Source organism: Mauremys reevesii, linkage group 16 (genome assembly GCF_016161935.1).
Source record: "Mauremys reevesii isolate NIE-2019 linkage group 16, ASM1616193v1, whole genome shotgun sequence".
Lineage (NCBI taxonomy): Eukaryota > Metazoa > Chordata > Testudines > Geoemydidae > Mauremys > Mauremys reevesii.
The window spans coordinates 8,509,055-8,536,818 of record NC_052638.1 but is presented as its reverse complement, the minus strand read 5'-3'; the positions used below and the strand labels follow the sequence as shown (position 1 = coordinate 8,536,818).

Sequence of the window (27,764 nt, the reverse complement as noted above, 5' to 3'; positions counted from 1 at the left end):
CTTCAGGGGCTGTGCCTGGGCCGTGACATGCAAACTGACACGGTTCAGCAGCACCAGAAAGGGGAGACAAGATGCAGTGTGGTTCCCATTGTAAACATTAGTCAGCCGAGTCCTGCTTTCACCACAACGTTCCCAGCAGGACGGAGGGCAGGGCAGGGCTTTGGGTGTTTAGAGACTCAAACGTTTAACACGATTTTCCAAATAAGTTACAAATCTTTTAATAAAATTCATTATAAGTTAATTTCCTGAACAGCAGGCTCCAGTGTATGAATGGTGGGGAGGGAGCCCTCAGCACAGGAGCCTCCTTCCCTTCAGGAAAGAAGCAAGAATGGACAACGGTTCTGACAGTCATTTATTGAAAAATCTCTAAGAGTCCAATGGGTGCAGCAAGAGGTTGGTCTGTGTCCATTTGCCTCTCACCCGCCCGCACCCTCCCAGCTCAAAACCCTCCCCAAAGGCAAAAACACAGGGCAAGTCCTGGCTAAGTCCCATTTACAAACAGATCATGTCGGCCCCATCCCCACCTACTCCTAGTTCGATTTTAACATAACTAAAGCTACACAGCCCAGAGCCACCAACAGGGATCTTAAGAACCCCCCTTATCAGGCAGGCTGCAAGACAGCCTCCCCTGGAAACGGGGTCTTGAGACGTCAGGGGCGACACCAGCAGGACTAGTGCCGAGAGATGTCCTGGCTCAAACCCTCTGTAACAATTCACCAAGGAAGGGGCCGGTCCCAAATGCCAGTAAAAAAGCACTAGCCATGTCCATGCCCTAGGAAAAGGGCACTCTGCCCAGAGCCAGCTCTTCTGCAGTGCTGCACTGGCAATACCCAAGCAGATGGAAACTCCTGGAAAAGGGATTCCATCGCTCATCTCACTGTGAAGGGAAAAACAGAGCAGGCCTTCAGGTCCAGACTCAAGTGTTCCAGCTGGTCTGATCCACAGTCTCTCCGTGGCTGGAGTGGTCACGTAACAAGTGTGCTGATGATGAGTATGGGAGTGGGAGAAGGCAGATTCTGAGCCCCACCCCGGGGAGACAGTCTAGCAGAGAAAGAGCTGGGTAAAAGTTCTATGGAGAGCTGAACTTCAGTTTGCTCCACATAAGAACCGTAGAAAGGTGTGAGCTCTGCTGCAGCGTCCTCGTCCAGCCAGGCCCCTCCCACATGTAGGACAGACACCTCCAATCAGGTTTTCAATTCAGCTCCTAAGGCACCAGAGGTGGGGCAGGCAGCCGGCTAGCCAGTGGGGACCTCAGTTCCCTGCTGTGATCTGGGGAACAGGGATGGACACGGAGTGAGACAGATGGAACTAAGTGAACCTGTGTGTTTGCATGTGTGGAGGAGGAGGCAGCTGTTACTCAAAGACAGCCATGAGGAGGTGAAGCTCACGGAAGGCACTGCCATGGCGGCCGCTCAGTCCAGACTTGTTCTTGATGATATTGCTGATATTCTTCAGCTGCTTGTAACACAGTTTGCACTTATGGAGCCTGTAAAGGAAGAAGATGGACAGGGCATGAACCCATGGCAAGCACTCATTGGGGTTCCTGTGGATATGTGATGGGGAGGAGGAGGAACGCCTGCCGCTCTGAGGCTAGAAGAGAGAGAAATATCAATGGGTCTGTGCGGGTAGATGTCGGAATTCTATCGATGCTATGAGCCAAGAGCTTTTTTTCTGCTGGTTTCCTCCTGCCAAGGGAGCCGGTCTGCGATGTAAGGAGGTGCCATTTCTACAGAGCCACTTTTCAAAGAAAAACTGCACTTTAAATGAGGAATGCTACAAACCCAATTTCAGGTGGAAGCCAGTTGTGTGCTGTCACGTAAGGAATACAGCCTTAAAGGACAGTGGCTGTTTGGTATTCTACAGATGCTCCCGGAGTAGCAGGACACGGCACATGTTGGGAGAAGAAAGTAGTAGTCCAAGTGCCTGAATTTGCTTCTCAGGCCTGGTCCTTCCCCTCACACCAGGTGCTACACATCCAGTGCTGCAGGCGAAGGGGGAGGAATACCCTGCATAGCTCTGCAGCAATCCCTCTAACTCCATAAGCAAGACTGATGGGGCTGGGAGAGAGTCCATCCAGCCCCTAACCAGCCCAAGAAAAAAATCAGCAGGATGCCATGACATCAGGAAAGGGCTCGTATGGCAGGAGGAGATGTGGCAGCGGCTAAGGTGCCTTACCTCTCTTCTCTTGTGATGTCCACCCCAACAGACGGCGGTGCAGCAAGGATGTCAGTGATCAGTGGCAGGAATCTCTGGAGAATCAGCTTTAAGGAGGTGCAGCCAGTCTGTACGTAACTGACACAAAGACACAGAGGGTCAGATGTTACTTGACTTTCACTCCCATATTTACACCACCTGGCTGAACGTGTCTTACAGCTCACTCACCAACTTAGCGACCTGAGGTTGGTGTCCTCAAACAAACCTCCCCAGCCTGTATGAAAGACCCCCCGGGGAAGAAAGGCTAATAAGAAGGAAGGAGACAGGAAAGCAACAGCTGGGCCTAATAGCAGACAAATGAGGAGGCAAACTATGCTCACACCCTCAGAGACTCTGACATTTGACCCCTGCTCGGCAACCTTCTGTTCAAGCACAGAAACGTTCTGCCTCAGGACTCCATCTCCATGAAACCCACTAATACTCATGGCTGACTAGTAAAAGCCAGAAGTCATTCCTTGAGGGACATCTTGCATTTCTTTACTGTGCATCTACGAAGTACACAGGATCTTCAAGATGACTCAGAGGCTACCTCATGACCGGTTCCCTGGTCCAGGTCCATAGTATCTGGAGCACCTTGCTGTCTTGGTTCCCTTCCTACTTATCCAAGTGCTCCTGTTCTGTGACTAAACATTTCAACCAGTGTCCTACATGCTCAACTCCAATTCATTCCTTCGACCATCTCCTCTCCCAACCATGGTTATAAATTCCAGGTGGAGTATTCCAAACAAAAATACAAATCTTTGGTCCCTTCAGTTTTTGAAGCCCAACTATTCTTCCTCAACCTCATCCCTGTCTCTGCATAGCTACCTTCAATTCAAAATATCTAGAACAATCTGCTGCTCTCAATGTCCTTTTTGTAGTGGGTAACAACTCCCACCCCAAGCAAACCCTATCCCCCAAATTTCTTGGTTTCCCTGTGCTCCTCCTGACCTTTAGCCACTGCAACCCTCTTCCATATGCTGTATCTATGCAGAACTGTATCCTACATGGTTTTCTGGTATTTTCTTTACTGATCAGCTATGTAATACCCAGTGAAACTCATCTAAGAATGCTACTATCCACCTGCTTGTCCTCCAAGGAGGTAGCTTCCTGGACACCTCACCTTTCATATTTGCTTTGAAGGAGCTTCTCTATCTGAGGCAGGATTATAGTACACAGATCCAGTTTCCAGAGAGACCTGGAAAGAAAAGAACACACTCCACGAGAACTGGAGACAAGCCTCAGGGGACTGTCTGATTCAACACAAACAATGCATTCAGACCGAAAAACTCAGCCACTTCAGCCTGCGCTTTGCTGACTGAGTTCACTCACTCCACCTTGTGATAGAAAGTGGCATAATAGCAGCTCTGGTCATTTCTGGCTGGATTCCTGAAGAACTGGCTGAAGTTTTTCTACAAGACATTCATTTTCCTGAGGAAACCTTAACTGTGAACAATGAAGGCACTGCAAGAATCAGTGCCAAAGACCTGATCACTAGCGTTGCAGGCTCAAAGAGGTGGCTAAAATGCATTTGCTCTTACACTGGTGGGGTACAGACGTGCCATATGCCCAACATAGGAGATGAGTGGATGTTAGGATATGTCTTGTCAATATCAGATAAAGCAACCATATTACATAGAAGGTACCTACTGGACACATCCTTACACAGATGCAATAGCTGCAAAGTACTCACGCTTTCTGGTTGACAATGTTCAGTAGGTCCACTATAACAGAGAGATCATTGATGGCCACAGCAGAATCCACAGATGTCTGAGACAAGGGGAGAGGAGGTAGAGAAAAGTTACTGTGAGAATTACACTAACAGACCCCATGTAATCGTTATGAGAATCACTTTCTAAATACCAGCCACAGGGACATGGTAATAGAGTAGAGAAGTGCATCCTGCCACTAGCCATCCTAACCCTTTCAGCAACACACCCACTGATTCACACAAGAGTCCCTATGCAGGAAACAGAAAAGCTCACAGCTACTCTAGTTCCAGTCTCAGCCACACTACAGTTCATTCCGCATTTCTTTTGAATCATATAAAAAGAATGAAACAGCACACCAAGGTGCAACGGTAGGAACCGATGCTTGGATACCATATCTTCCTGTAATTGGGGGTTCAGAGCCATTTCTGCACAAACTGAGATGGCCTGTCCAATTGCTCTCCTACCTCCACCCAACAGAGTAAAGTCTGACCTGTCCCTAAACTCCAGTAAGTCCCACTTCCTTGCCTTGATGTCACCAGTGGTCCATATCGCTCGCACTGTGTCCAGGTTCTTGTGGCGGCTGGTGAGCACCACACACATAGTCTCATGGCCCTTACGGATCTGGGACATGGCTTCCTCATCCACTATCTCACATTGGCTTTGGTTTTTCACAGCCTGTAGGTACGGAGAGAGAGAAAACACCAACTGACTAGTGATAGCATAACAAGATGCTCTGGTCTGAGACTGTGGGAAGTGGGTACAGAGGAGCCTTCTTAGGTCTAATCCTGCTTCCCTTGGCAGTAGGAATATGGGCTATACGAGAATGAATCTCAGTGTAACCGAGTCTGACCTTTCTGGCAGCATAAGGACATGGTAAAGAATTCATATTCTTCAAGTCTGGATTTTTTTTCCTCAGCGAGTTTTACGCACAAACTGAACACAGCTAGTAAAAACTAGACCTGGGAGAGAAATGGGAGTCTTTCTGGTGGAATTTTTCACAAGAAAAAAGTCTTGATTGAAAATTTTCAGCTGGAAAACATTGATTTCCCCACAGGAAAGTCCAAAGTGAACATTTTAAAATAATTTTTTTTATTCTGTTTCATATTCAAATATTTCAGTTTGTTTCTTTCAAACAGAAAAATGTTTGTTTTAATTTTCAATGTGTTTGCCCCACCCTCTCCCCACATTGGAAAAAAAGGAAGAGAGCGTGGTAACTATCTTTCACGCCTTTTTACAAATTAACAGTGGGTGGGTTTCCCAGCTCACAAGCCTTAGAAAACAGTTACAAAATGCTGGAAAGGAAAAAAAAAATCCCCACAAATTTTTGCTGTCAGTTTGTTTTCAAACAAACCCCATTTCCAATAAAAAAAAATTTCAATCACAAAATATTCAACCAACCTGAATTAAAAAACCAAAAAACCCCAACGCACACCGAACCACTCTGTGGATTTCATTAGAGGCTTAACTAGATTTCTGTCCAAGCCAAGCTGGAAGCACCCTTTCATCTGATCATGTTCCTGGTTTGGTATCAGAAGAGTGCCTTGGCTTGCTCTGAAGTGGGGAGGGAAGGACTTTTCCCTTGGGAAATTCTAGGAGCAATCCCAGATTTGGGAGCCAAAGGTGAAAGTGAAATAATTTAGAGAAAAACTGATTTAGATAATTTAGAGACACTTGCGGTAATGCCTATAAAAAAGGTTGACAGATGTTAGGCACCTTTCGTGCTGGCTCACTGCCTACCATGCTGACCCGTATTATCTCACTGTTTCCTTGCACTCCTGTGTCTCAGGATCCATCCATTGTCACTTGTCTTCTATTTGGACTGTAAGCTCCTTGGGGCAGGGACTTTTTGTTCTTTATTTGTACAGGAGCTAGCACCATGGGGTCCTGGGCAATCACAACCAACCAATCGCTTGTCAGTAGTGAGGGGTGGGAGGGTCCCTTGAGTGATAATGTGTGAGCAGAGGGAGGGCGAGACCTGTGGTGTCCCTCTGAGGCCTCCTTCAATGATCTGAAACACAGGCTCATGGAATCTTCCCTGGAGCAGTGATTATTTTTCAGTATGAAGAGCCCAACTGAAGAGGTGCCCCACATCCCAACTCAGTCTCACAGGGTTTGTCCCCTCTGTGTTCTTTTTTAGTGGTCTAAGCCAAGGCTGAACATAAGCAAACCCTGTAGTATGTGTCGTCAGAGATGGCACCAATACTACCTCCTAACCGAGCACAACCAATCCAGGCCAACAGCACTGCTATCCCTTGCTCCCAAACCACCTGCTTAACTCTCCTGCTTCAGAACAAGCTAGTTACTTACTGGCAGAAAGTCAGAGGCCTTCAGCCCAATGGGCGCATTCCTGGCTGCAGGAATCACTGATGGCTCTGCTCTGGTCACAGGCGTCGAGGAGGCTATTGGTGGCCTCTGAACCAGGTCAGGCTGCAGGAGAAAGTGAAACAGAAGTTACAGCAGCAATGTTCTGCCTCTTCCCTCACCCACTTTCTTCTGGAACAATCTAAAGTTTGCTGGCATGGCAGAGAGAGACAGAGAAACTCTGAGGCGTGTTGTGAGGCTTAATTAACGATTGTGAAGAGCATGGAGATACTCCACTGAAAGGCATTAGGGCTGCCAGAATGTGAGTGAAGAGACCCCATCCCGTGGGGCTCAATTAATCTTCAGATACAAAGAAGCCACGGTCTAAGAAGCCCGTGAAATTTGACAGCTGTTTCTCTTCAGTGCACACTGGGGTTTTGAGGCGTCAGACACGACTAGAACTGTGGAAACAGAATTAAAGTAGCAGAGTCAAAATCTGCTTGTAAAGGGATCTGATCTGGCCTCCAGCTCTACACCTGGCCCTGCCCAGATGAGAGTTTTCCCCCTTACTGGTCTCCACTGACGTGCACTGGAGGAACTGGTGTGATTAGCAACACGCCAGAATCTCCAGTGCTTGGAATTCACTGGGAATGGGGGTGTTGAAAGATACTAATGGCTCACACAGTACATACGTTTTCTTGGTTTGGCAGTGGGGTCTGAATGTCCACAACTTGGTTGGGCTTTGCTGCTTCCTTTACGATGACAGGCTCTGGAGTAAGGGAAGGAAGGGGAAGAGGGAAAAAAGTCACACTCTGTCCCTTTCAGGAGAAGCTTTCAGCAGAGGCTCAACATGATTCAAGTGTCTGAGTACAGGTCATGTGTCTCTCTGGTCAAGGAGCATCCTGTTGAAACAGCCACCTGCCCCCCGATTCCAATCCCACCCTCACCCAGCATTCAGATGGACAGTCCCAACTCACCATCCTCGGGAGGGGCTGGGAAGGGCTCACTCTTTCGTGGTGGAGTTCGAGCTACAAAAAGGGGAAAAAAGAAAGCCAAGGCCACAGATTAGCAAAGAGCAGCCTTGGGACTGGTGTAACTCACAACAACTAAGCAGATAGGACAGTTACTGACACTGCAGACTGGCTTATCTCCGCTAGAGCTTAAATGTTGTTATTGGTGGGTTTCAACTGAAGGTTTGCAGCCACTGTGGCTGTGAGGAGCAAAACAGACCAATATGTTCCCGTAATTCAGAAGGAGTGAAGTGCAGAGTCAGGCAACATGCTGGCAAATCAATTAGATTAGTGAAGCAGAAAGACGTATAAAAAGATAAGGGATTATTAATTACACCAGTAAGGAAGTTAATATAACTACTTTTACTATATCTTAGTCATCATATATAATTTTAACCTGTTACTGGCCTTCTAAATGGTCAAAGCCGGGCTTTGGAGTAGACACTTAACCTACCCACCTTAAATGGGAGGCCTTGGAAACTATGGGGTTTGTGTGGTACTGTGCCTAATGCCATAATTCTAAGTGAAAAGAGATATCTTACATTCCAGTGCTCTGTCTTGATCTGACCAGAAAGGCATCCCGCTCAAGATGGAGCGGTCGGCTTCTGGGCCATACCTCTGTATTGCAAACGAGAGGCTGCAATTTGCTTCCCCATATGCTAGTTAGATACAGCCTTCTAGTAAGTTGCCGTGGTTCAGAGTCCCGTGTTAAAGAATTTTAAATAGAGGTTTTCTGAACTCCAAATAGTCACAGGCTGTGCCAATTAGCCAAAGATCACTCCTTCCCCCTAGAGCTGATTAATTCTCAAGCCCCCAAACCCTGACCTTGCTACCACCCGAAAAACAGAACAGAATCTTGTACTAACTGATGGAATTCTTGGGCTGGAAGATCTCCTTGTAATCCTCTGGATTCTGGATCTCAGCCTTTGATTCCTTCTCATCCCGGTCATCTTCACTGCTGGGACTGCGCCTCTCGCTCTCCGAATTGTGCTTCACTCTGCCAATAAGAGAGACCCAGTCAGAAGCAGACTGGCAGGGTATGTTTGAGAGAAAGAGCACTAAGTTCTCTGCTCCTTCCAACAAAGCATTTAGAACTGTGAAGCCCCATCAGATTCTTCCTTACCTTTGGGGCTTGCTACAGGTAGTTGATGGCCTGTCATAGATGCGTCGAAGGGAGGAGCCTGTGGGGGTGGGCTGAGCCAGAGGCCTATCATCTTTGATCGGTCCATGAAGACCAGAGCCAGACTTTGTGACTCTGCTGAGGTCCACAACGAACGAAGAGACTGTACTCTGAGAGACGGAAACCCCTATCTGCCGAGAACAAGAGTAAGGCAACTTCTTAGGAGTCCAGCATAGTGTTAGCCCCTCTAAGCCGAGGTCCCATGGACTGGACTTAGGGTTTCTTCTCCTTTAAATCAGTTACATAACTTGTTTTGAATGGCTTCTCTGTGGTGTTATCCCAAAATAGTGACCAGAAGGGCCTTCAGCAACTGGGAGTGTAAGCAAGGTATGGAAGAATCTTCCAGGGGAAGTTACTGAGAATGTGTCACAGGGCATCAATTAACAGATCAGATACTGGATAAAGCAAATGGAAAAAGGACACTGTGTATATGCCAAATGGCTGCACTAATGAAAGAGAGAAGCAGCTTGGCAGCGGGGCTAGTGAATGGGAGTGGAACTCAGGAAACCTAGGTCCAATTCATGGCTCTGCCAGTACATCACTGTGAGACTTAGAGCTGGTCATGTTACCTCACCTTCTTATTCTCACTCTACCTGTTAGATGGGATAGAAAGGCCACTACTCCGACGTGTTCCTTCATGATGGTTGTCTGCATCCAGTCATGCTCTTGGCACTGGAGCTCAAACCTTGCTAGCTAGCACCCTCCATTGGGCCACATGCTCATGGTATCACATATCCGAGCTCCAGGGTGCAAAAGGGACTGGAGCCCCAACCACCACCCATTTGTTCCTCAGGAAGCCAGAGAGACTTGGAGTGGGGTAAGAGGGAGCAGCATGTGGAACTACACAAGCAACAATCCGAGGAGAAATTAATACTGCCCCACATTTATCCGTCATTCTGGGATCTGCTGAGGAGCACTGTGCAAGCGTTAAGACTGACCATGGCCAGCTGTGAGCTGTGGCAGTCGAACATGGCCAATCTGTAGAAGTCAGAGGCCCAGAAAGCAACCCAGGGAATTTTTATTTAGTATTTCTGAGACTCTTCTCTCCATTTCACGAAGGGGAACTCACCAGCTGGTTGTTGCAGATAGATAAGTCAGCCACTTTTCCCCAGGTCACCAAGACCACATCAAAGCAGCGCTCAGGCTCCCAGCCATACACACGCAGCGAATCCTGGTAGCCGCTATACAAGCAGCAGCCATCTGGGTTGAAAAGAACACACCTGGAAAAGGAAAGAGACCAAGATTCATCAAAGACTTTACTAACTCATCTAGTCTTTGAAGGACACCGGGGCTGAACACCTGACTTCACCAGAACACCGTGGACAAGTGTCTTAACTGCCCTGTAGCTTCAACCTCAGCAGCATGAGCTTTCCTTAGCAAAGTGTCCAGTTAGTGAGAACTCGGCCCTTTAACTAGACCGAACCCTCATGCTAGCTCGCTACCTAACGCACTATGGTGCGAGTATAACGCACCTGACAGGAGTGGCCTCTTCTTCAATGCAGCTCACCACTTGAAACTTCTCCAAATCCCAGAATCTGACTGTCCTGTAAGCACAAAGAATGAAAGGAAAGAATAACTGTACATCTCCTTGGAAGTCTGCTGTATTCTAGCAAGCAGACTGACTCAGATCATTGTAATAGTATGAGACAGTATTTTCTACCGCAATTTATTGCTATGTGCTAATGATGAACCTTACAGTATTCTGCTAGAGCAGAATTTGCTCTATGATGAACCTTACAGTATTCTGCTAGAGCAGAATTTGGATCCAGCCACCGATGCAAAGGGATATGCTTATTGGCTCCATAGGTATCTAGCACTGACCCAAAGCCATGGATGACTCAGTGGGGAAAGGCTGCCTGCTGTGGCTGCATTAGCGTGCGACTCAGAAGTCTGGCTTGTTGATTCCTAGTATGACAGAAGTTGCTACTAGATTGTGGGAGAACATGGTAGGATCTGCACGTCATCATACCACAGCTGCAATCTGCAGTGCAACTGTCCAGCTCCTCCAGTGGTGGAAATGTCACACCCCCTACATTAACAGCAATGATCCCAGGAGGATGGAGACCAATACAGGAGCTGATGCATAAACTTCCTGCTTTTTCTTTCCCTGCATGTACCTGTCAGCGCTGCCGGAGGCCAAAAGGTATTCATTGGGATGGAACTCAACAACGTTTACTGGGCCTGTATGTCCTGTAAACTCGAACATTATCTTCCCAGCCGCCAGATCCCACAGCTGGAAGAAGGAAAGAACAGTCAGGCTCTAGAGAGGATTTGTCTACCCTGGATTGTTCTCCACTGGAAATCTGCTAACCCACAAGCCTGCCTCTGGCAGGTAGTGACCAGGGCCATGAGGGTTATTTCCAGTTTTGTTTTTATTTGGAGATTTGTCAAAGAACCTCTATCACTGTTGGAGACTGGCAAGAAAGTACAGTGGTGCTAGAGGAGGTTCCAGTAGCTAAAATACGATTTTTTAAGGTATGATGTGTTATGTTATTCTACCTGCAGGGATAAACTTTTCACATCATCTGGTCTTTGCTTATAAATCCTGGGTGCAATGACTGACCAGCTCATTTGAACAGAGGTTGAAAATGAAGCCAGCTTCTTGCCCAGAGCCCTCCATACCACAGCAGAAGAAATGGAAGAGTTGCTGTGAGAACAGATACTTTGCTGAATTCTCTCTCTCTGCATTCGGCAAGTTGGAGTTGTGTCCCTGACAGCTCTTTGGAGAGTGCACGTGCTTAACCATCCAACTGGCTGAGCTTTCATTTTCAGCCTCAGGTTCAACTCACCTGGCAGTCAATGTACCCTCAACCTTTCGATGCAGGACACCGCTTTGCCTGGTGGACAGTAAGGAATTATATTTCACGTAGCCACATCTCTTTTCTGGCTGTTTCTGGCTGTTTTGAACTGTTGGACAATTGTCCCTGCATAAAGACTTACCCTATGAAGCTAAGGGGCTCGCATCACTGCAAAGTGAGCTGGTGTGGGTGGGGGAAGAGAACTGGCAATGCAAATTAAAGAACAGCAGTCTGCAGAAGAGAAGAGTGAGAAGGGATTTGATAGCAGCCTTCAACTATCTGAAAGGGGGCGTTCCAAAAAGGATGGAGCTCGGCTGTTGTCAGTGGTGGCAGATGACAGAACAAGGAAAAATGGTCTCCATTTGCAGTGGGGGAGGTTTAGGTTGGATATTAGGAAACACTATTTCACTAGGAGGGTGGTGAAGCACTGGAATGGGTTACCTAGGGAGGTGGTGGAATCTCCTTCCTTAGAGGTTTTTAAGGTCAGGCTTGACAAAGCCCTGGCTGAGATGATTTAGTTGGTGCTGGTCCTGCTTTGAGCAGGGGGTTGAACTAGATGACCTCCTGAGGTCTCTTTCCAACCCAAATATTCTATGATTCTATTAACAGTACCCCTGCCCTTCCACATGCCACAAGGAGTAATGGCTCTTGCCATGCTCTTGATAATGAATACCATACCTTTACAGTGTGATCATCTGAAGCGGACGCTAACCACTTCCCATCAGGACTAAATCGGAGACACCTAACTGCTTGCGTGTGACCCTAAAAAAAACAACCACATACAGCTTGCAATGGCTTTGCACCTTCATTGAGCCCTTAGGAGGAAATCCTAGTTTCCTCTTCCATTTTATACTGTGCTTGTAACAAAATGAAATCAAGTAACGGTTATTAACGTTTGAAAAACTCCACAGCTAACATGGAAGGTCCCTGTGTGACTTTATCTAATTAGAATACGATCGTGCAACTCATTGTTGCTACCACTGTTATATAATTGCAACAAATCTTATACAAAGTGTGACACATGGCCAGAAAGGGCTAAGCATCCTGACGGATAAATGACCCAGATTCAACCTTTAGAGACATGTCAGAAAAGTATGTGAATGGTAATTAGGGCCATTCCATGTTAGATAGGCTAGAACTTTGAAATGCAAACCTGGAGGTGATACTAATTGTATGTTCGTACTTGTATCTTGTCAGATGTTAGCCAGATAAACAGACAGTTCCTGTCTGTCACTATAGCTATTGATTCAGAGATCAAAAGGACATGTTAACATTTAAACGAACTATAAACATAGTGTGATAAATGAAGTGGGGGGGAGGAGGTAGCTTCCGTTTATGAACACCCAGCCAGCTAGTTAGCTATAAAATCCCTCTTGGTGACTGTTCTCTACTTGCTTTACCTGTAAAGAGTTAAAAAGTCTGACTGCATGCATAGGTAAAAGGAAGGGAGTGGGCACCTGACCAAAAGAGTTAATGGGAGGGCTAGAACTTTTTAAAATTGGGGGAAAAAACACAAAACCTTTCCTTTGTCTGTCTGTCGTTCTCCAGAGAGAACAGAGATGGGGCTAAAGCTGTGCTGTAAGAAGCTGTGAACCAGGTATGAAAAATCACCAGATCATACCTAGAACGACTCTGTATGAAACCGCAGCTATGTAAGTAGATCAGGAAATGTCTAGAAAGTCACTATGAGGTTATTTCTTTTATTTCTGTAAGGCCTGTGGACTCCTCTGTGCTAACCCCCAAATGCTTTTGTTTTGCTGGTAACCATTAAGCTGGACCTCAAGAAAACCATTCTTGGTGCTTAATTATATTTGCTCTTTTTAAATCTAGCAACAGCCTAAGTTCTAGATGTATTTTCTTTCTTTTTGTTTTTAATAAAATTTACCTTTTTTAAGAAAGGATTGTTTTTTTGTGTCCTAAGAGGTTTGTGCATGTTGTTTCATCAGCTGGTGGCAACAGCTGATTTTCTTTGTTTTCTTTCTCAGCTCTTCCCTGGAGGGGGAGTGAAAGGGCTTGAGGGTACCCCACAGGGAGGAATTCCCAAGTGCGCCTTCCTGGGTTCAAAGAGTTTTTTTGCATTTGTGTGGTGGCAGCGTTTACCAAGTCAAGGTCAGAAAAAAGCTGTAACCTTGGGAGTTTAATACAAGCCTGGAGTGGCCAGTATTAATTTTTAGAATCCTTGTGGGCCCCACCTTCTGCACTCGAAGTGCCAGAGTGGGGAATCAGCCCTGACACATAGTAATATCACTGTATTCATCTCTCTTTCAAATGTACAGACGCCCACCAACTTATGCAAGCGTTCCGTTCCGGAACACCTTGCGTAAGTCAAATTTTGCGTAAATCGGGAACATATACCCATTTACAAAAAAAAGCGCTTGCGGATTTGCGTAAGTCGGGTTTGCGTAACCTGGGGAGCATCTGTATAGCAAATCATCTGCAAATGGTGGAAAAACAGGCAACTGCCTTATGTTAATCCGTATAGCTAATTATCGGTGATGCTTAGGAAATAGATCTATTTCAAAGTATCCACAATTGCCTACTGTTTGCCTAAGAACTCCAAACTGTCAAGGAAGACCTGGAACCGTATAACAATGTTTGGGGTCCTGATCCTTTTTATCTCAGACCTGCTTGATGCTTCATGCAGAGGAAGCTTAAGCCAAAAGGCTGATATCTCCAGTCCTAACCTGGATTCACCCTGAATATGAACATTGGATTACAACCCATGAACCAATTCTGAAAGAACTCTTTGCAACTACAAAGCTCACCATCTCTACTATGAATCTGATTGCAGAACTGTACTCATGTCTGTATGTATACTGATCTTTTAACTAATACTCTCTCTTCTCTTTTTTAATACATTTTAGTTTAGTTAATAAGAATTGGCTGTATGCGCATATTTGGGTAAGATCTGGAATATTCAATAACTTGACAGATAATGTGTCCAATCCTTTGGGATTGGTAGAACTTTCTTATATGATAAATAAGATTTTCAGTAATACTTAGCATATTTGACTTGGGCGTCTGGGTAGAGGCCTAAGGCTGGGAGGCTTTAAGGGAACTGTTTTTGGATTCTGGGTAACCAGTGAGGTATTATAGAAGCTGTTCCGTGCTGGTTTGATAAATCTAAGTATTGGAATATCCACCAGCTTTGGGGATTTGTTTGCCCCATTCTTTGCAGTTCACCCTAATTGAGTAACTCCAGTGTGGCTCCCTGGGACCCCGGTCATACCCTGCAGAACACGAAGAATTCAACAGTCTCCAGCAGAAGGGCAATGCATCAGTTTACTATGAATAAGAATGCATCACTCCACTGCGCACACACTCATGGGATGCTCTGGAAGCACCACAGACATCGACAGCACATAGTACATTTACTTTTATGCTAACCATTTCTTGCAGCTTCTCTATTCAATCAGGCTCTGTACACGTGGTCAGGCCATTTATCATCATTGCATGGACTTCACAAGTCACATCAGTCCAATTTCCAATACCAAGGGGTTACTAAATTAATTCTAGGTGATCCTGTCTCGATTCCTGCATAAATCAGAAGAATCTCCTCTCCCCCTCCCCCAAATGATAGTGAAGCAGCCCTTACCTTGTACCTGAAGACACAGCCTTTTCTTCTTACATCCCAGAGCTACAGGAAAGAGAAACAAAAAATGTGCTTAGAACCACAGCTATGAAGGACCCTGAAAGTCGTAACAGAATGACAGGTCTCCCTACTACAGAGCCCATAAACACTGTAGAATGGTGACGGGACAGGTACCCAGCAGCTAAAGGGGCTGCTAAAACACAAGCCCATGCAAGGTATATTTCTTTACCCTTCCCTCCGCCTGCCCAGGTAGGAATGGCATAAGTCAAGATGCAACTTTAAGTGTTTGGTGAGACAGACTGCTGGCAAGACATTTCATACCATGAAAGCTAAATACTTACGGCCAAATGCAGACCTGCTATAAGCAGGTGTAGCTCCACTGATTCAATGTAATCACACTTGCTTACATCAGATTTAATTTGGCATCTAATACCAAGAGGCTTGAGAAATAAACCATAAACCATAAGAGATGAACCAGACTCTCATTATTAGGATAAATTTCAGCTATAAGAATACAAGCGGAAATTTCACACCTCCTTATACACATGCAACTGATACTTTACAAACCTCCAACATGACAATCTTTTTTTGCTGCCAAAACAATCCCGGCACTCGGACAATGCACAGCGGCTACAGAGAGTACTTCCAGAAAAGACCGGCCTTACCTTGATGTTAGTGTCCAGGGACCCCGAAGCTACAAAGCTTCCAAACGGATGGAAATCAAGGCTGCAGATATTTGCTTTGTGGCCCATTAACGTACGAAGAACTGGAAAGAGATAAGTAGCATAGAGAGGGAGGAAAAACCCATTAGTCAGCACTAAATTTTCCCACAGACAATCCACAAGTCCAGCCATGCTGCTTCCTAACATTAAACACACACTGCTATTGTATACTGGCCATTCTGTACACGGCTTATTCATCTATGTACCGTGACAGATACGGCAATTTCCTGCGATATCTTTTGGAGACCTTACTGAATCAAGTTTAAGCATGTTTGGGGGCATCGTATTAAATAAATGGTTTGTGTATTATTGTGGGCTGGGACTGCACGTAATCTCTATCTACGGGGGACATGGAATGGTTATGAACTTCAGAGAACTATACTGGGGTGGCCACACTTACTGGCCCTCCAAGTCACATATGACAATCTTCAGAAGTTCGAGAGCCAGGGTGCACCTGCCAGGGCTCAGGGCTTCAGCCCCATGGCAGCTGAAGCCCTGAGCCCCGGCAAGTGATGTTTGGAGGGGGGCACGTGGAGTCATGTGCCTCTCCCCCATTTTTGCCAGGGTTTGATGATCGCGCTCAGTCACATGGTGCTGCCGGGCCCCCTCGCTGCACAGCAGCTGCTGGAGCTGTCAAGCTGGGAGCTGTGGCTGTGGGGAGAGGCAGCAGCAGGGAGAGCCACTGCCTCTTCCTGTGGAACTAAAGCAGCGGCACCTCCTGGCAGCTCCCAGCTGTTTGCCGCTGCCTCGCCCCAAGGAGCTTACATCTGGAAGCTGCAGGAAGGGGACGCTGAGGGTAAGAGGGGGGTGTGACTCAAGCTGTTGGGGGGGGGGAACCTTTAAATTCTGGCCCCCCCACCCCTGCTCTCAGCAGGCACCAGCCGTCTCTAGCAGAAGCCCGTAGCCCCACCACCTCATGGCAAGGCAGAAGCCCCGAGCTTGGGAGAATGGGGGGCGTGGGAGACTCAACGAGACACACTTCAACTGCAGAAGAGCCACATGTGGTTCACGAGCTGCAGTTTGGCCACCCTTGGATTATACTAAACAATGTGCCAGACAAGAACGGACTTTTGGGACAGACAGTTTGCCTGTGGTGTCGAATACAAATTCCCCATCTCTGTTTATGCAAACACCCAGCCTTTTGAAGTGGTGCCCTGAGGAGGGGACCATTGTCTGCTGATTATCTGTTCCAGGAGTCTCAAGATCAAAGGCCCAAGCTGTATAAAGGGAAGACTGATCTACTCACAGGTGAGCTAGTTTCGAGCTAAGGCTATTTAAGTTTGTCCACACAGAACCACTCCTTGGTGGGGTTTGAAGGACTGACTCCTCCCAGAGCCCTTGCTGGAGCTGGGGGTGATGTTTGGCACCTATTAGCATGTAGGTTCTTTTGTTGTTTTTAATATGTTTTCTCTAATGCTTTCATCTTAAGAATAAATGTGCTGGTCTAGAAAGGGCTGGTAACTTATAATTGCTAGCAATGAGAGCTGCTCATAGCCTTCGGCAAAATAGCAAAGCGGTAACATTGGCCTGCTTGGGCAGTCTAGTTTGCTGGGCATATCACAGAATAGGCAGGGAACTGTACAACCCGGAAAACCCCCAGTCAGGAGGGGAGAAACACATGGGTCTTTGCCCAAGAGAAGCGACAGCTGAGGAGCTGGGAGCCTAGAGTGGACTCCATGGTGCACCGGGGTGGATGAATGCAGGTGCAGTTCCTCTGGATTCTGACATGTACATCACTTCACAGAAATGCTTTTGAGGCTACTTCAGCTAAACAAAGAAACTACACTACATGGACTGTTCCAGGGAGCCTGCTTGACACTGCAACGCAGTTCGCAAACGTTAATGCAAGCCACAAGAAGATACATAGAGGGGAAACAGGAAAAATACATTTCTTGGCTGAGAAGTTCAAGTGACACTTCATTGGCTATAATCTTAACTTTTTATTTAGAAAACGGGCCCTCAATTAACTAGACTCAAGAGCATGACTTCCACCATCAGTGCTCTAATAATGCACCATGTTTCATCTATTGCAGATTCCTGGCACGTGTTCGACAACGATGACTTGTACATGAACTTGACAGAAATGCACAGGCCCAAACCTCCAGCCTCTTCAATCTGAGACTATGTACATTCACACAAACACTGTGTGTACACTTATAACTGGTCAAATTCATACGTGCATTATGCAGCTTCAGTAGAACATCACTCCAAAGCATTCTAACACCACCATTGGTTTTGAGCTGAAGAAAACACTATCTGTTGATAAGGGCCCATCCAGGTTTTTGACCTTCCTAGTCAGGACCTCTCCAGGTCAGTGGGGATATGTGGCACAGGGATTTCCCACAAGTTTATACCACTCTGCTGTGCTCACACATGAAGCACCACTGCTGACTTAAATGGAAGATGCAAAGGAGAATGGAAACCTACTTTTGGCAGCTTCCAGGTCCCAAACTCGAATGGACCCTGATTGGGATCCTGCAACAATGAGCTCTTCATTTGTATTGATCCTCACACTCTCCACTGGTGTTGTATGGCCTGTCAAACTCTGCAAGGAAAGTCAACAGTAGCAGTCGGCAGATTGGAGGTGCAACTCTGAAAAGTCCTATGCTGGCACATGGTATTATCCTGCAACTGGTCTGGCACACTATTTTGCAACAGACAGGACCTCCTAACTGCACAGCCAATTTGGCTGGTCCTCCCCCGTCGGCTCTCAGTGTGGTATCCCATTCTAAGATGCATTGTCTCCCCCAGCCCCTGCCGAGTACTGCCGGTGTCACGCTGCGTGCATATCCTCCAAGCACTCTCTCTCTTGCTGAGGCATTATGAGATAGTTGCCCAGATTGTTCTCAGAACGCGCCGATACAAACACGGGTAGTCAAGCGGTAGGTGTGGATGTACAAATTAGGTCAGCACATGCATATGCAGTGAAAAATATGCTGTATAGACACAACTAGACCAGGTTTGTTGTAAATGAGTCAGATGAGTGTCATGAACTGGTTACAAAACCACAGCTGTCCTTATAGCATAAGCAGGACTATTTGAAAGCCTTCTCACAAGCAAAGAAGTACACGTTACTAGCCAGCGTCGGCTGCCACACCAACAGGGCTACAATAGTACTGCAGCATTAGCTTGATGCACCATGCAACAATTATACAGTGCCTTTCATCCTCAAAGATCTGAAAGTGCTCACTAAAACTTGACTGTATAGATATTGTGCAATAGGTAACCATTTATGACACAGGCATTTTAACTAAAATACGTAATACAAAAATACGGAGTTGTTCCAATAATCAAATTAATATGTGCATAATAAATCAATCAATAATGTGCTGTTATAGGTATTTTAGTACCATTAAGCGATGTTTATTATTCCAAACTCTCCTTTATTTATCCTTAGAACGGCTCCCTTGAATAATTCAATCCAGCTTTCTGCATCCTTCACATTTATTAAGGTAACACCAGGGAGTGACAAGTTAAAACCCACCTGGATCTTTCTGCAGTTTTTGCTTGGGACTGTTTTTCTGTAATATTGTAACTGTTAATGTTTTGTGTACAACAGAGAACTCGGACTCAAATCAGGTCAAATCAAAGCTGTAAATCACTTGCCTCCCCTCTCCCCAGACAGGAGGGTACTGGGGGTCCTAGCAAATCAAGTACTAAAGGTGAACTTCAAAGCAAACAAAAATCCCGTTGAAGACATCTTTATACACCATAAAGCAGTAAAATCACAGCGATTCCCCTGCCCCCATCAAATAAAACCCGTGTTTTGTTTTGTTTTGTTTTTTAAAACACTAGAAATACTAGGTCCTGACTTCTCTCTCTTCCCTGGAAAACCCAGGCAAATGTCTAGAAGCCTGGGTGGTAACATCACAGCAGTCCAAAACTAGCGCTGCAGTTCTCTCTGTCCTCGATTGAGGGGTGAAGAGATGCTGAATCTTATGTCCCTGCTGACTACACTGAAACCAGTGCTCTGGTTTCACACTGATCTGCCATCACCATGCAGATCCTCCAGAGACATTGCAAAAGCCTATGGGAAGGAAACAGCACTGCCAATAAGGGGTAGAGATTTCTTGTATCTACTTAGTCCTCTTCACATTTCCTGAGAGATGCCAGTTCAAGTGATCGGGGTGTGTGTGTGTCTGAAATGAAGTGAAAACTTTCTTTTTCCATCTTTCTCAACTCAACTCTCCTATCACACCAAGTATCTAGTCCACCCCCCTACATCCAAATCAAACATCAAAGCAGGATGCAGCACAGATGAATGCTAGCCGCCTTTATAATTGGCATGTACTTAACATCATTTCATATTATTGTGGTAGCTTTACTCTTATTATAGCGCATTTGAACGTGCTGCACACAGCTTCTCCCTGCCCAGCGTATGGCCAAATCAGCACAATATCCCGACACAGTTTTATGCAGAGTCAAATGTTGGTCAGCCGTAGGTATGATGCAACTGGGAGCGCAGCCTGGCCTAGGATGTGCCCCAATTCCAGGGTGCAAACCTCACCACCCTGAATATTAATCTGTAAAACAAACCTATCATAAAACTAAGCCTTTAATAGTTTGCAACCCTGTAATAGGTGCATGCTGCAAATACCAGCAAGCCCAATATGTATTGTCTGAGCAAATGCTAGGGCTGATGTTAAAGGTAGTCAGACATGCTGGATTGCCCTTGTTTTGAGAGACAGTTCCCATCAGTCACTTAGTAGGATTTTGTTCCTACTTCACTGGAAACAAGACTCTGGTCATCCTGCACTCAGTAGCACTGATGTGCTATGAGCTAGGGATATCTTTTCCCCCAACCCAATCCCATAGCCACTACTCAGCTGCTCCACAGAGAGAAGTGTTGTCTGTCCGCTCACTGAACACGAGACACAAAACCAAGAACTGTGCAGGGGCAGGAGTGCTGCTCTCTCCAAACGCTCCCCCCCGGTCATAAAGATCTTCAAGCATTCAGTGGGAAACTCCTTGGACCTGCCCAGGCCTGTCTCCAATGGGAGGACAAGGAAGGAACCAGTGCTAAGATACCTTTTAAAACCTTTTTGAGTCAAGCCAGTGCTAGACTGGTGGGAAAGAGAGAAGATGGAGGGTAAAGGAGCTGAAGTGGAAAATCAAGAGGAAGGAGAACAGAAGAGTGACGGATGAAGAGGAGCGATAAAATAGGTAATATTTTGGAGAGAAGACTGGAGGAGGAGGGGACAAGCATAAAGAAGAAAAAATGAGTAGAGGACAAAGAAGAAATGGCTACAATGGAGAGGGATGAAAGAATTAGGTATCAGAGGAGTAGCCATGTTAGTCTGTATCCACAAAAACAATGAGAAGTCTGGTGGCACCTTAAAGCCTAACAGATTTATTTGGGCATAAGCTTTCCTGGGTAAAAAACCCACTTCTTCAGATGCATGGAGTGAAAATTACAGATGCAGGCATAAATCTGAAGAAGTGGGTTTTTTACCCACAAAAGCTTATGCCCAAATAAATGTTAGTCTTTAAGGTGGCACTGGACTTCTCGAAAGAATTAAGAATTACAAGTTTAATTTGGGGGCAAATGAGAAAAACTATAGGGACACAGAAAGAGGGCATCTTATTGCCCACCCCATATATTCAGCCAACTGTGAACTCCTCCTGCTCCTACCACCTCACTGAATGGATATCACTTACTAGGGACCCAGATTTACCTCTGCTCCCCACACAGCTGCTGATCTCCCCAATATGAATTAATAAATCAAGATAATAGGATAATAGAAAAATTTACATGTTGAAGAAATTAATTATTTCCATTTCTTTTTTAAATGTCACTCGTTTTAGACCAGGGGTCGGCAACCTCTGGCACGCGGCTCGTCAGGGTAAGCACCCTGGCAGGCTGGGCCACTTTGTTTACCTGCCACATCGGCAGGTTCAGCGGACCGCGACTCCCACTGGCCACAGTTTGCCATCCCAGGCCAATGGGGGGGGTGGGAAGCCGCGGCCAGCACATCCCTCGCCCGCACCGTTTACCGCCGCCCCCATTGGCCTGGGATGATGAACCATGGCCAGTAGGAGCCACAGTGCACCGAACCTGCCGACGCCGCAGGTAAACAAACTGGCCCAGCCCGCCAGGGTGCTTACCATGGTGAGCCGCGTGAAAGAGGGTGCCAACCCGTTTTACACCCTTGTCATCTTTGGAGGTCTCTGTCACACAGTCAGGCCTTAGCAGGGCACGGGAAGAGAGCTATAGCTGGTTCAGAGTCATGTGAGTTGAAGGGACAAAGCCATTTTCGAACTGTGTGCGGCCCATCATAAAATCATAGAATATCAGGGTTGGAAGGGACCTCAGGAGGTCATCTAGTCCAACCCCCTGCTCAGAGAAGGACTAATCCCCAGACAGATTTATACCCCAGTTCCCTAAATGGCCCCCTCAAGGACTGAACTCACAACCCTGGGTTTAGCAGGCCAATGCTCAAACCACTGAGCTATCCCTCCCCCCACCAAAGCTAGCTTACTGCGTGTGTCCCAATATAGCTTTGTAGCACTCCAAAGCAGACGAGAGGGGTTGGTAAAACCTAGTTGGGGGATTTATGACACTGCCAGACTCTCTCTCGCTCTCACTATGCCAACTGCCTCCTCCCGCAACCTACCCACAAGCAAATAAAAAAAACAAACAAATCTTACTATGATGCAGTTGGGCTTGTTAACCGACCATATATTGACCCGACAGTCCTCTCCACCAGTTGCCAGCAGCCGACCTGAACTTTTGCCCAGAACCAGCGAGGACACATTGCTGCTGTGAGCTGTGATCTCTTCTGCACAAGATAAAGCAAACAAACAGTCACAACAAGTATTTTTACTATACACAATTCCTCTCCTGAAAGACTAGTAATCCTCACTCTACAGAAAGACTTCCCAGTTTTCACTGGGCAAATTGCAGTAACTTAGAGTTCAGATAAGAAGCCACACTACTTACTTATCTTGTTTGCAGCAGCCCTCTTGGCCCTATCTGCTACACTTGGTGACATGTGCCAATGAGCCTTCATCATCCCACTCTAGTCTCAATGTGGTTCACAGTGACTATCTTATCTTACTAATAGTCACTCAGTAGCTTTTAAAAGGAGAATTTGCTTGCATCCAGCACACTCTTACAGAAGCTAATTTATCATCTGTACCTGTGTGAACTCTCCTGGAAAGATGAATGGTCTCCGAAGTTGGCATGGTACGAAGCAGCTGCCGATCATTTAGAGAAAGGCTCCCTTATATTGTTCTGGACAGTAGCAAAAGTTAAGACTGTCCTATCTGAGTCAAACTGGCAGGTTTGCAGTAGCACAGTGTGCTACCTTGCAGAGAAAATAAGACTCAGCACCTGGAAAGGGTGGAGCTCCCTTCTACTTGAGTTTTGTCAGAGACTTTGCCTATATTCTCAGCATGTAATGTAGGAGAAGCAGAATAATACGTTAGTTTGGGGGCAGTGACAAAAGATGTCCCTATTGGAGGGATGGACACAAATATGCTTTAGAGGGTTGAATAAGAAAGTAGAATTAAAAAGTTGGGTTTTTTTTTTTTTAAAAGTAGCTTTTCATAAAGGCTGGGGGAGAAGATAGCCCCAATACCCCAGTGGACTCTGGAGAAGTCCCACTATAAACAGCCAGATTGGCATTTGTTTTACATTAAGGGGCACTTTAAAATGCACCCAAATTGTTAAGTTTTTGTCAAATGCATTTACCAATTCCTTGATATCACAGCAAAAAAGTTCTTATCTTTTAAAGACCACTAGATTTGTATATGAAATGGTTACAAAACATTTGTAAAAATGCTAGCTAATAACCAATCCAGCCTTCGTTCTGATAACTGGGCGTGAAGCGGCTCATTTATAATAAGTGACAATAATATTCCAAGACTTTAGAAGGCAGGAATAATTACATACTCTTTGATCTGAGGCTCTCAAAGCACTTTACAGAAAGCAAAACCACATAACTTTCACATTAGCTAGAGAAACATCTTTCATGTTACAATTGTAATTAGGTTATTAATTAAATGAGAAAGGGACATTTGCTGAGGATGTACTTGCAGTTTAATGAAAGACCAATATTCTACATGACAATACTAAACCAGAGCATGTGTCAACACATTAAATTCAAAGTCACATACAATATTAGTTATATAAATCCTCCTTTGGTATTAAGGGACCAAAAGTGACTATTTAAGATTGGATGGTGCAAGTGCTGAATGTTGTTGTGAAATGTGAATATTCGCAACACCTCCCTTTATCTTTTATTAATAATTTATTACAGTGTTTAAAGAGTTATTGCTGAAGCATTCAACCCTCTGACTATAAATGCCAGATTGTAATTTTATGCCAACATTAAAAAACTGGTAGCAGAACCCTCACTCTTTGAAGTACTGATTTCCCAAAGTCCACAAACCCTTTCACAAAATGCTCTCTCATTAGCTACTACACATCGGCTCAGCAACCTTTAAGCCCCTAATTATCCTGGCTACATCTTTTTCCTAGCACTTGAATGATTACTACTCTGAAGATGGAGCTAAAATGAAGTAGGACATAGTGATATTAAAGATCAACAGCACAGGCACAGTTGCCGAATGAAATGGGATTGTGAGTTGAAACTGACCAAGTGCTGTCTTTTCCAGGAATCTGTGAACTTCAGCTTTTTTGGGGGGGTGGAGGGGAAACAGATGGGAAGTAAGAAAAATATTTTTCTGCTTGTGAAAATATGAACAGAAGCACCAACTGATGCCAGGCATACAGTAAGGGAAGGTGCTATATAGCCTTTGATTGTATATAGCAGTTAACTCTATTAATATAGTTCTATTAAACATACAGCAACCCAGACAGGCAACATTCTCACTAATCCAGTTCTGGGCCTCAAATAGTCAGCCTAGAATGCACATTTGTGGACAATCAGCTACTTCTACTTGTTCTATTGATCCTCTGACACCTCACAAAAAATTGCAACATCTGCAGAAGAAGCATTTTTCTGTGTTTCTCTTTTTGACATTTAGGAGCTGTTTTGCCACTCTCTTTCTTTGGAGAAAAGATCAATTAAAAATAGAAGTTTACTACCTCTCATGAATCTTTTATGCTGAAGCCAGAGACATAACCAAGAGAAAAGGACATACAGGTCTTGTAATGATCTCACCACCCTTCCTGCAGTGATCCAAGAACCTACTGTACCTATAGCAATGGTAGAGGCAGCAATACAGAGCAATCCAAAAAGAATACTGACATTAAACAAGTGGAACACTCCAAGGCAGGTTTGGCTTTATAAGAGTTCCAACCTGTTCACTAGCTGTTCTTATATTATATTAGAGAATTAGCAGGTTGTTACAGCCCTGAAATTTAGAGAAAGAGAGAGATTTAATGACCAAAAAACCCTCAGACAATAGGAATTGAAGACAGAAAGGACGACGCCCTATCATCATCGTCGCAAATCCCAAAGGAACATACCCCCTAGATCGATCTCTAGCTATGTCCTTACGTCACTCCGGCTGGATGTTCAGAGAATGCCCTATGCTTTTCCATAGTTCTCTCTCTCTCTCTCCCCCTCCATCCACAAACAGACCACTGAATTTTAAGAAAGTGCTCTTTGTCACATTAGAAAGGGAGGTGGCTGTTCCGTGGGGAAATTTCATTCATACCACAAGCTAGAACAAGAGGCCTCCCCTTCCCCCATTTTCAAACAGAGAAATCTAATGAAGGACAAGAGAACACTATGAAAGACACTCACGCAGCTTCCAAGATGTCTTGGTGGCAACAGAAGCTGCCATTTCCTTATTCAGTTCTTTTCTGATGGCCACTGAAAAAGTGCCCCCTTTCCTTCCAACAAAGGTTCACTTTGCTGAATTGTGTGGGGCTCAACCCCCCAGGCCTCAGTTTCTGCTGTTTGATCTGTTCAGACACATTCAGGCTAATGAAATTCCTTTCAAAATGCTTATTCAATTGTATCCAGAACAGTGGTCAGTTTCCTCCAATCAACAGGCCAGATCTTGAGTTCTGATTTAGTCTTGATCCAGATCACTGCGATATTTGCCTGGAGGGAGAAAAAAAAAAAAAGAATCTTAATGTTTATGGCATTGTCTTGTGATACCGCTAAGTCAGGACAGCAGGTGCATAGTTCAGTGCATAGAACTAGACCCTGGCCTTTCGCAAAGCCCAAGCTCATAAGCTGGAAAAGTACGCTCCCCTGGCTGACACCCTCAGAGCGAAGGGCTATGAGGTGCAGATGGACGCCCTGATCATCGGACCCCTGCGCGCCTGGGGCCCCTGCAACGAGCGTGTGCTGTGGACCTGCGGGATCGGTCGACGCTAAGCACGGCTCATGCGGCGCCTCGTGGTCTCAGACACCATCCGACGGTCCAGGGACATCTACACCAAACACATCGCCAGCCACCGACAGTACCAGGAGCTGTGAGCCAGAGTGACATCGTGCATCGACTACGAGAAAGGGACCGAGAGACTTTTTCCACTGGACCATATGAACTGGAACTGTAAAGTCACTAAACGTTTAATCTCACCACATGAGGGTCAATCCATCCTCATCATTGTATCCACTCATTATACTCCACACCTGAACATAGCCATTATATGAACAACATACCCTCATACCTCGATGTCTGTACTTTGACCTGTTAACCTTTTACCCCCAATCAGGGATATTGCAGATTATGCATTCCTTAAGGCCATCCAATCTTAAACCGAACTTTGCACCCTTTGAAAACCTGTATGTTGTTCCCTGATAACCAGAAACTTCTACGCTTAAACTCTGTACCATTCACTTGTTTTAAACATCATCTTAATAAAAAATTTAAATTCATCTATTTGTTCTGCTTGTCACAGCACCTAGCACAATGGAGTCCTGGCACTGCTATGGCAATACAAATAATAAATATGTAATTATTTAATTATTATTAGTGAGGAAGGTCATCAAAGCCTGTTCTAGTGTAGGCTAAAGAGTATGGAATGGCTGCCTATATGACCGCTTCCCATCTCTGAGCTTTCAACAACAAAAGCAAAACAAGGCTCAATTCAATAAGATTATCTCAGGCCTAATCAGGGTTATTCATACACTAATGATTACTATTAAAATAATTAGAATAGTTCAATGGCTAGGTCCTGCAGATGTTTACAAATCAATGTAACTAGCACAAGGGAAGAAGCTTACTAGGAAACCACTTATCTTAATAGGTCACCCAAAAGTTTCCCCAAACACACTGAGTCAAGTTCTACTCCACCTTTACTAGGAAGCCACTGCTGTTAAGCAAGTGAGTTTCAAACCCCTGAGTTGTCACTCTAGCCCCGTGCGGAAACAGAATGAAGGTGGCAGCTTTTCCTGGTCATTGCTAACATAGGATCCTTGCGGCAGAGCAGCATCCTCACCCTAGCATCTGCCCGCTCCTCTCTGGTGGGGCTCAGGAGAGCATGTTTACAAGCCTCCCCTCGGCCAAGGGTGCCAGGGAGGGCAGCGTGCTAAGAATCGCCCTCCTCCTGGTGACTCCCTGCGACAGCCCGTCCACGCCAGCAGCCCCCAAACCCCTCACTGGGGGAGGAGCCACATCTACCGCTTCCCCCAGTAGCTCCGCACGGATCGCCTAGCGGGGCCTGGGCACCTGGCGGTACCATAGTCCAGCTCCCTCCCCCTCGTTCTTCTGGCTGCGGGAACCAGCCCCTGGATACATCCCCCGCCACCCACCCACCCAGGGGAGGGGTGAACGAACGAACGCCACCCCTCCCCCCCGCCCGGCTGTCGGGGGAAGGCGGGTTCCCCCCACACTGGGCCCCGGCCGGGGGAGGGGAGAACGAGGGTCCCCCCCACGCTCTAGGCCCCCGGCCGGGGGAGGGGAGAACGAGGGTCCCCTCCCCCCCCCCGCTCTGGGCCCGTGGCACCGGGGCCCGGCTCAGAACCGCTCGAGACGTGGGGCCCGTGAGGGGAACGGGACCCCCTCAGCCGCCCCCGCCCCGCGGTCTGGGGCTCCCCGTTCACACCCCCGGCAGCCGGAGTGCGGGGGATGGACCCGACTCCACTCCCGCCCCCTCCTACCTGCAGCGGCTCCTAGACCCGCTCCGCCTTCCAGCCCCGACCCCCCAGCTGCTCCCATCCCCCACCCTGATTGGCCCCTGCCTGACAACCGGGCCCTCACCCTCACAACAAACCTCGGGCCTGGCCCCGCCCCCACGCGGCCTTCGCCGAATCGCACGCGCCGCCTGCATCCGGGCCCACCCGCTCCGCGGCAGTCTCGCCAATCAGAGCAGCCCATTATCCCCGCCGTT

At 46.3% G+C, this 27,764-nt stretch overlaps 1 protein-coding gene across 4 annotated transcripts; it reads right to left on the bottom strand.

Annotated features, from left to right (window-relative positions):
• Window positions 1-202: 202 nt before the first annotated feature.
• On the bottom strand, window positions 203-27,764 carry KATNB1 (katanin regulatory subunit B1). Of its 4 annotated transcripts, none has more exons than XM_039503020.1 (20): window positions 27,648-27,764; window positions 25,225-25,527; window positions 22,157-22,287; window positions 17,936-18,053; window positions 15,452-15,552; window positions 14,790-14,831; window positions 11,873-11,956; window positions 10,514-10,629; window positions 9,869-9,940; window positions 9,466-9,616; window positions 8,340-8,527; window positions 8,083-8,213; window positions 7,184-7,234; window positions 6,899-6,975; window positions 6,213-6,332; window positions 4,431-4,580; window positions 3,887-3,963; window positions 3,317-3,391; window positions 2,176-2,292; window positions 203-1,486 (listed from the first exon to the last, which is right to left on the bottom strand). In XM_039503020.1, exons 2-20 carry the CDS (start codon window positions 25,262-25,264, stop codon window positions 1,354-1,356), a joined length of 1,974 nt encoding a protein of 657 aa, XP_039358954.1. In that variant the 5' UTR covers window positions 25,265-25,527; window positions 27,648-27,764; the 3' UTR covers window positions 203-1,353. The 4 variants fall into 4 exon arrangements, with proteins under 4 accessions (XP_039358954.1, XP_039358955.1, XP_039358952.1 ...); XM_039503021.1 differs by having other exon boundaries at window positions 27,635-27,656; XM_039503018.1 differs by lacking the exon at window positions 27,648-27,764 and adding an exon at window positions 27,535-27,623.

Excerpts from the sequence above, each read along its gene's own strand:
- KATNB1 (XM_039503020.1), bottom strand. The coding sequence starts at position 25,264 with ATGGCAGCTTCTGTTGCCACCAAGACATCTTGGAAGCTGC. Across the intron at positions 14,832-15,451 it reads CCCTGGACACTAACATCAAG|CTCTGGGATGTAAGAAGAAA; the intron begins GTAAGGCCGGTC and ends TCTTTCCTGTAG. Across the intron at positions 11,957-14,789 it reads GCTGTGTCTTCAGGTACAAG|GGTCACACGCAAGCAGTTAG; the intron begins GTAAGGGCTGCT and ends TGTTTTTTTTAG.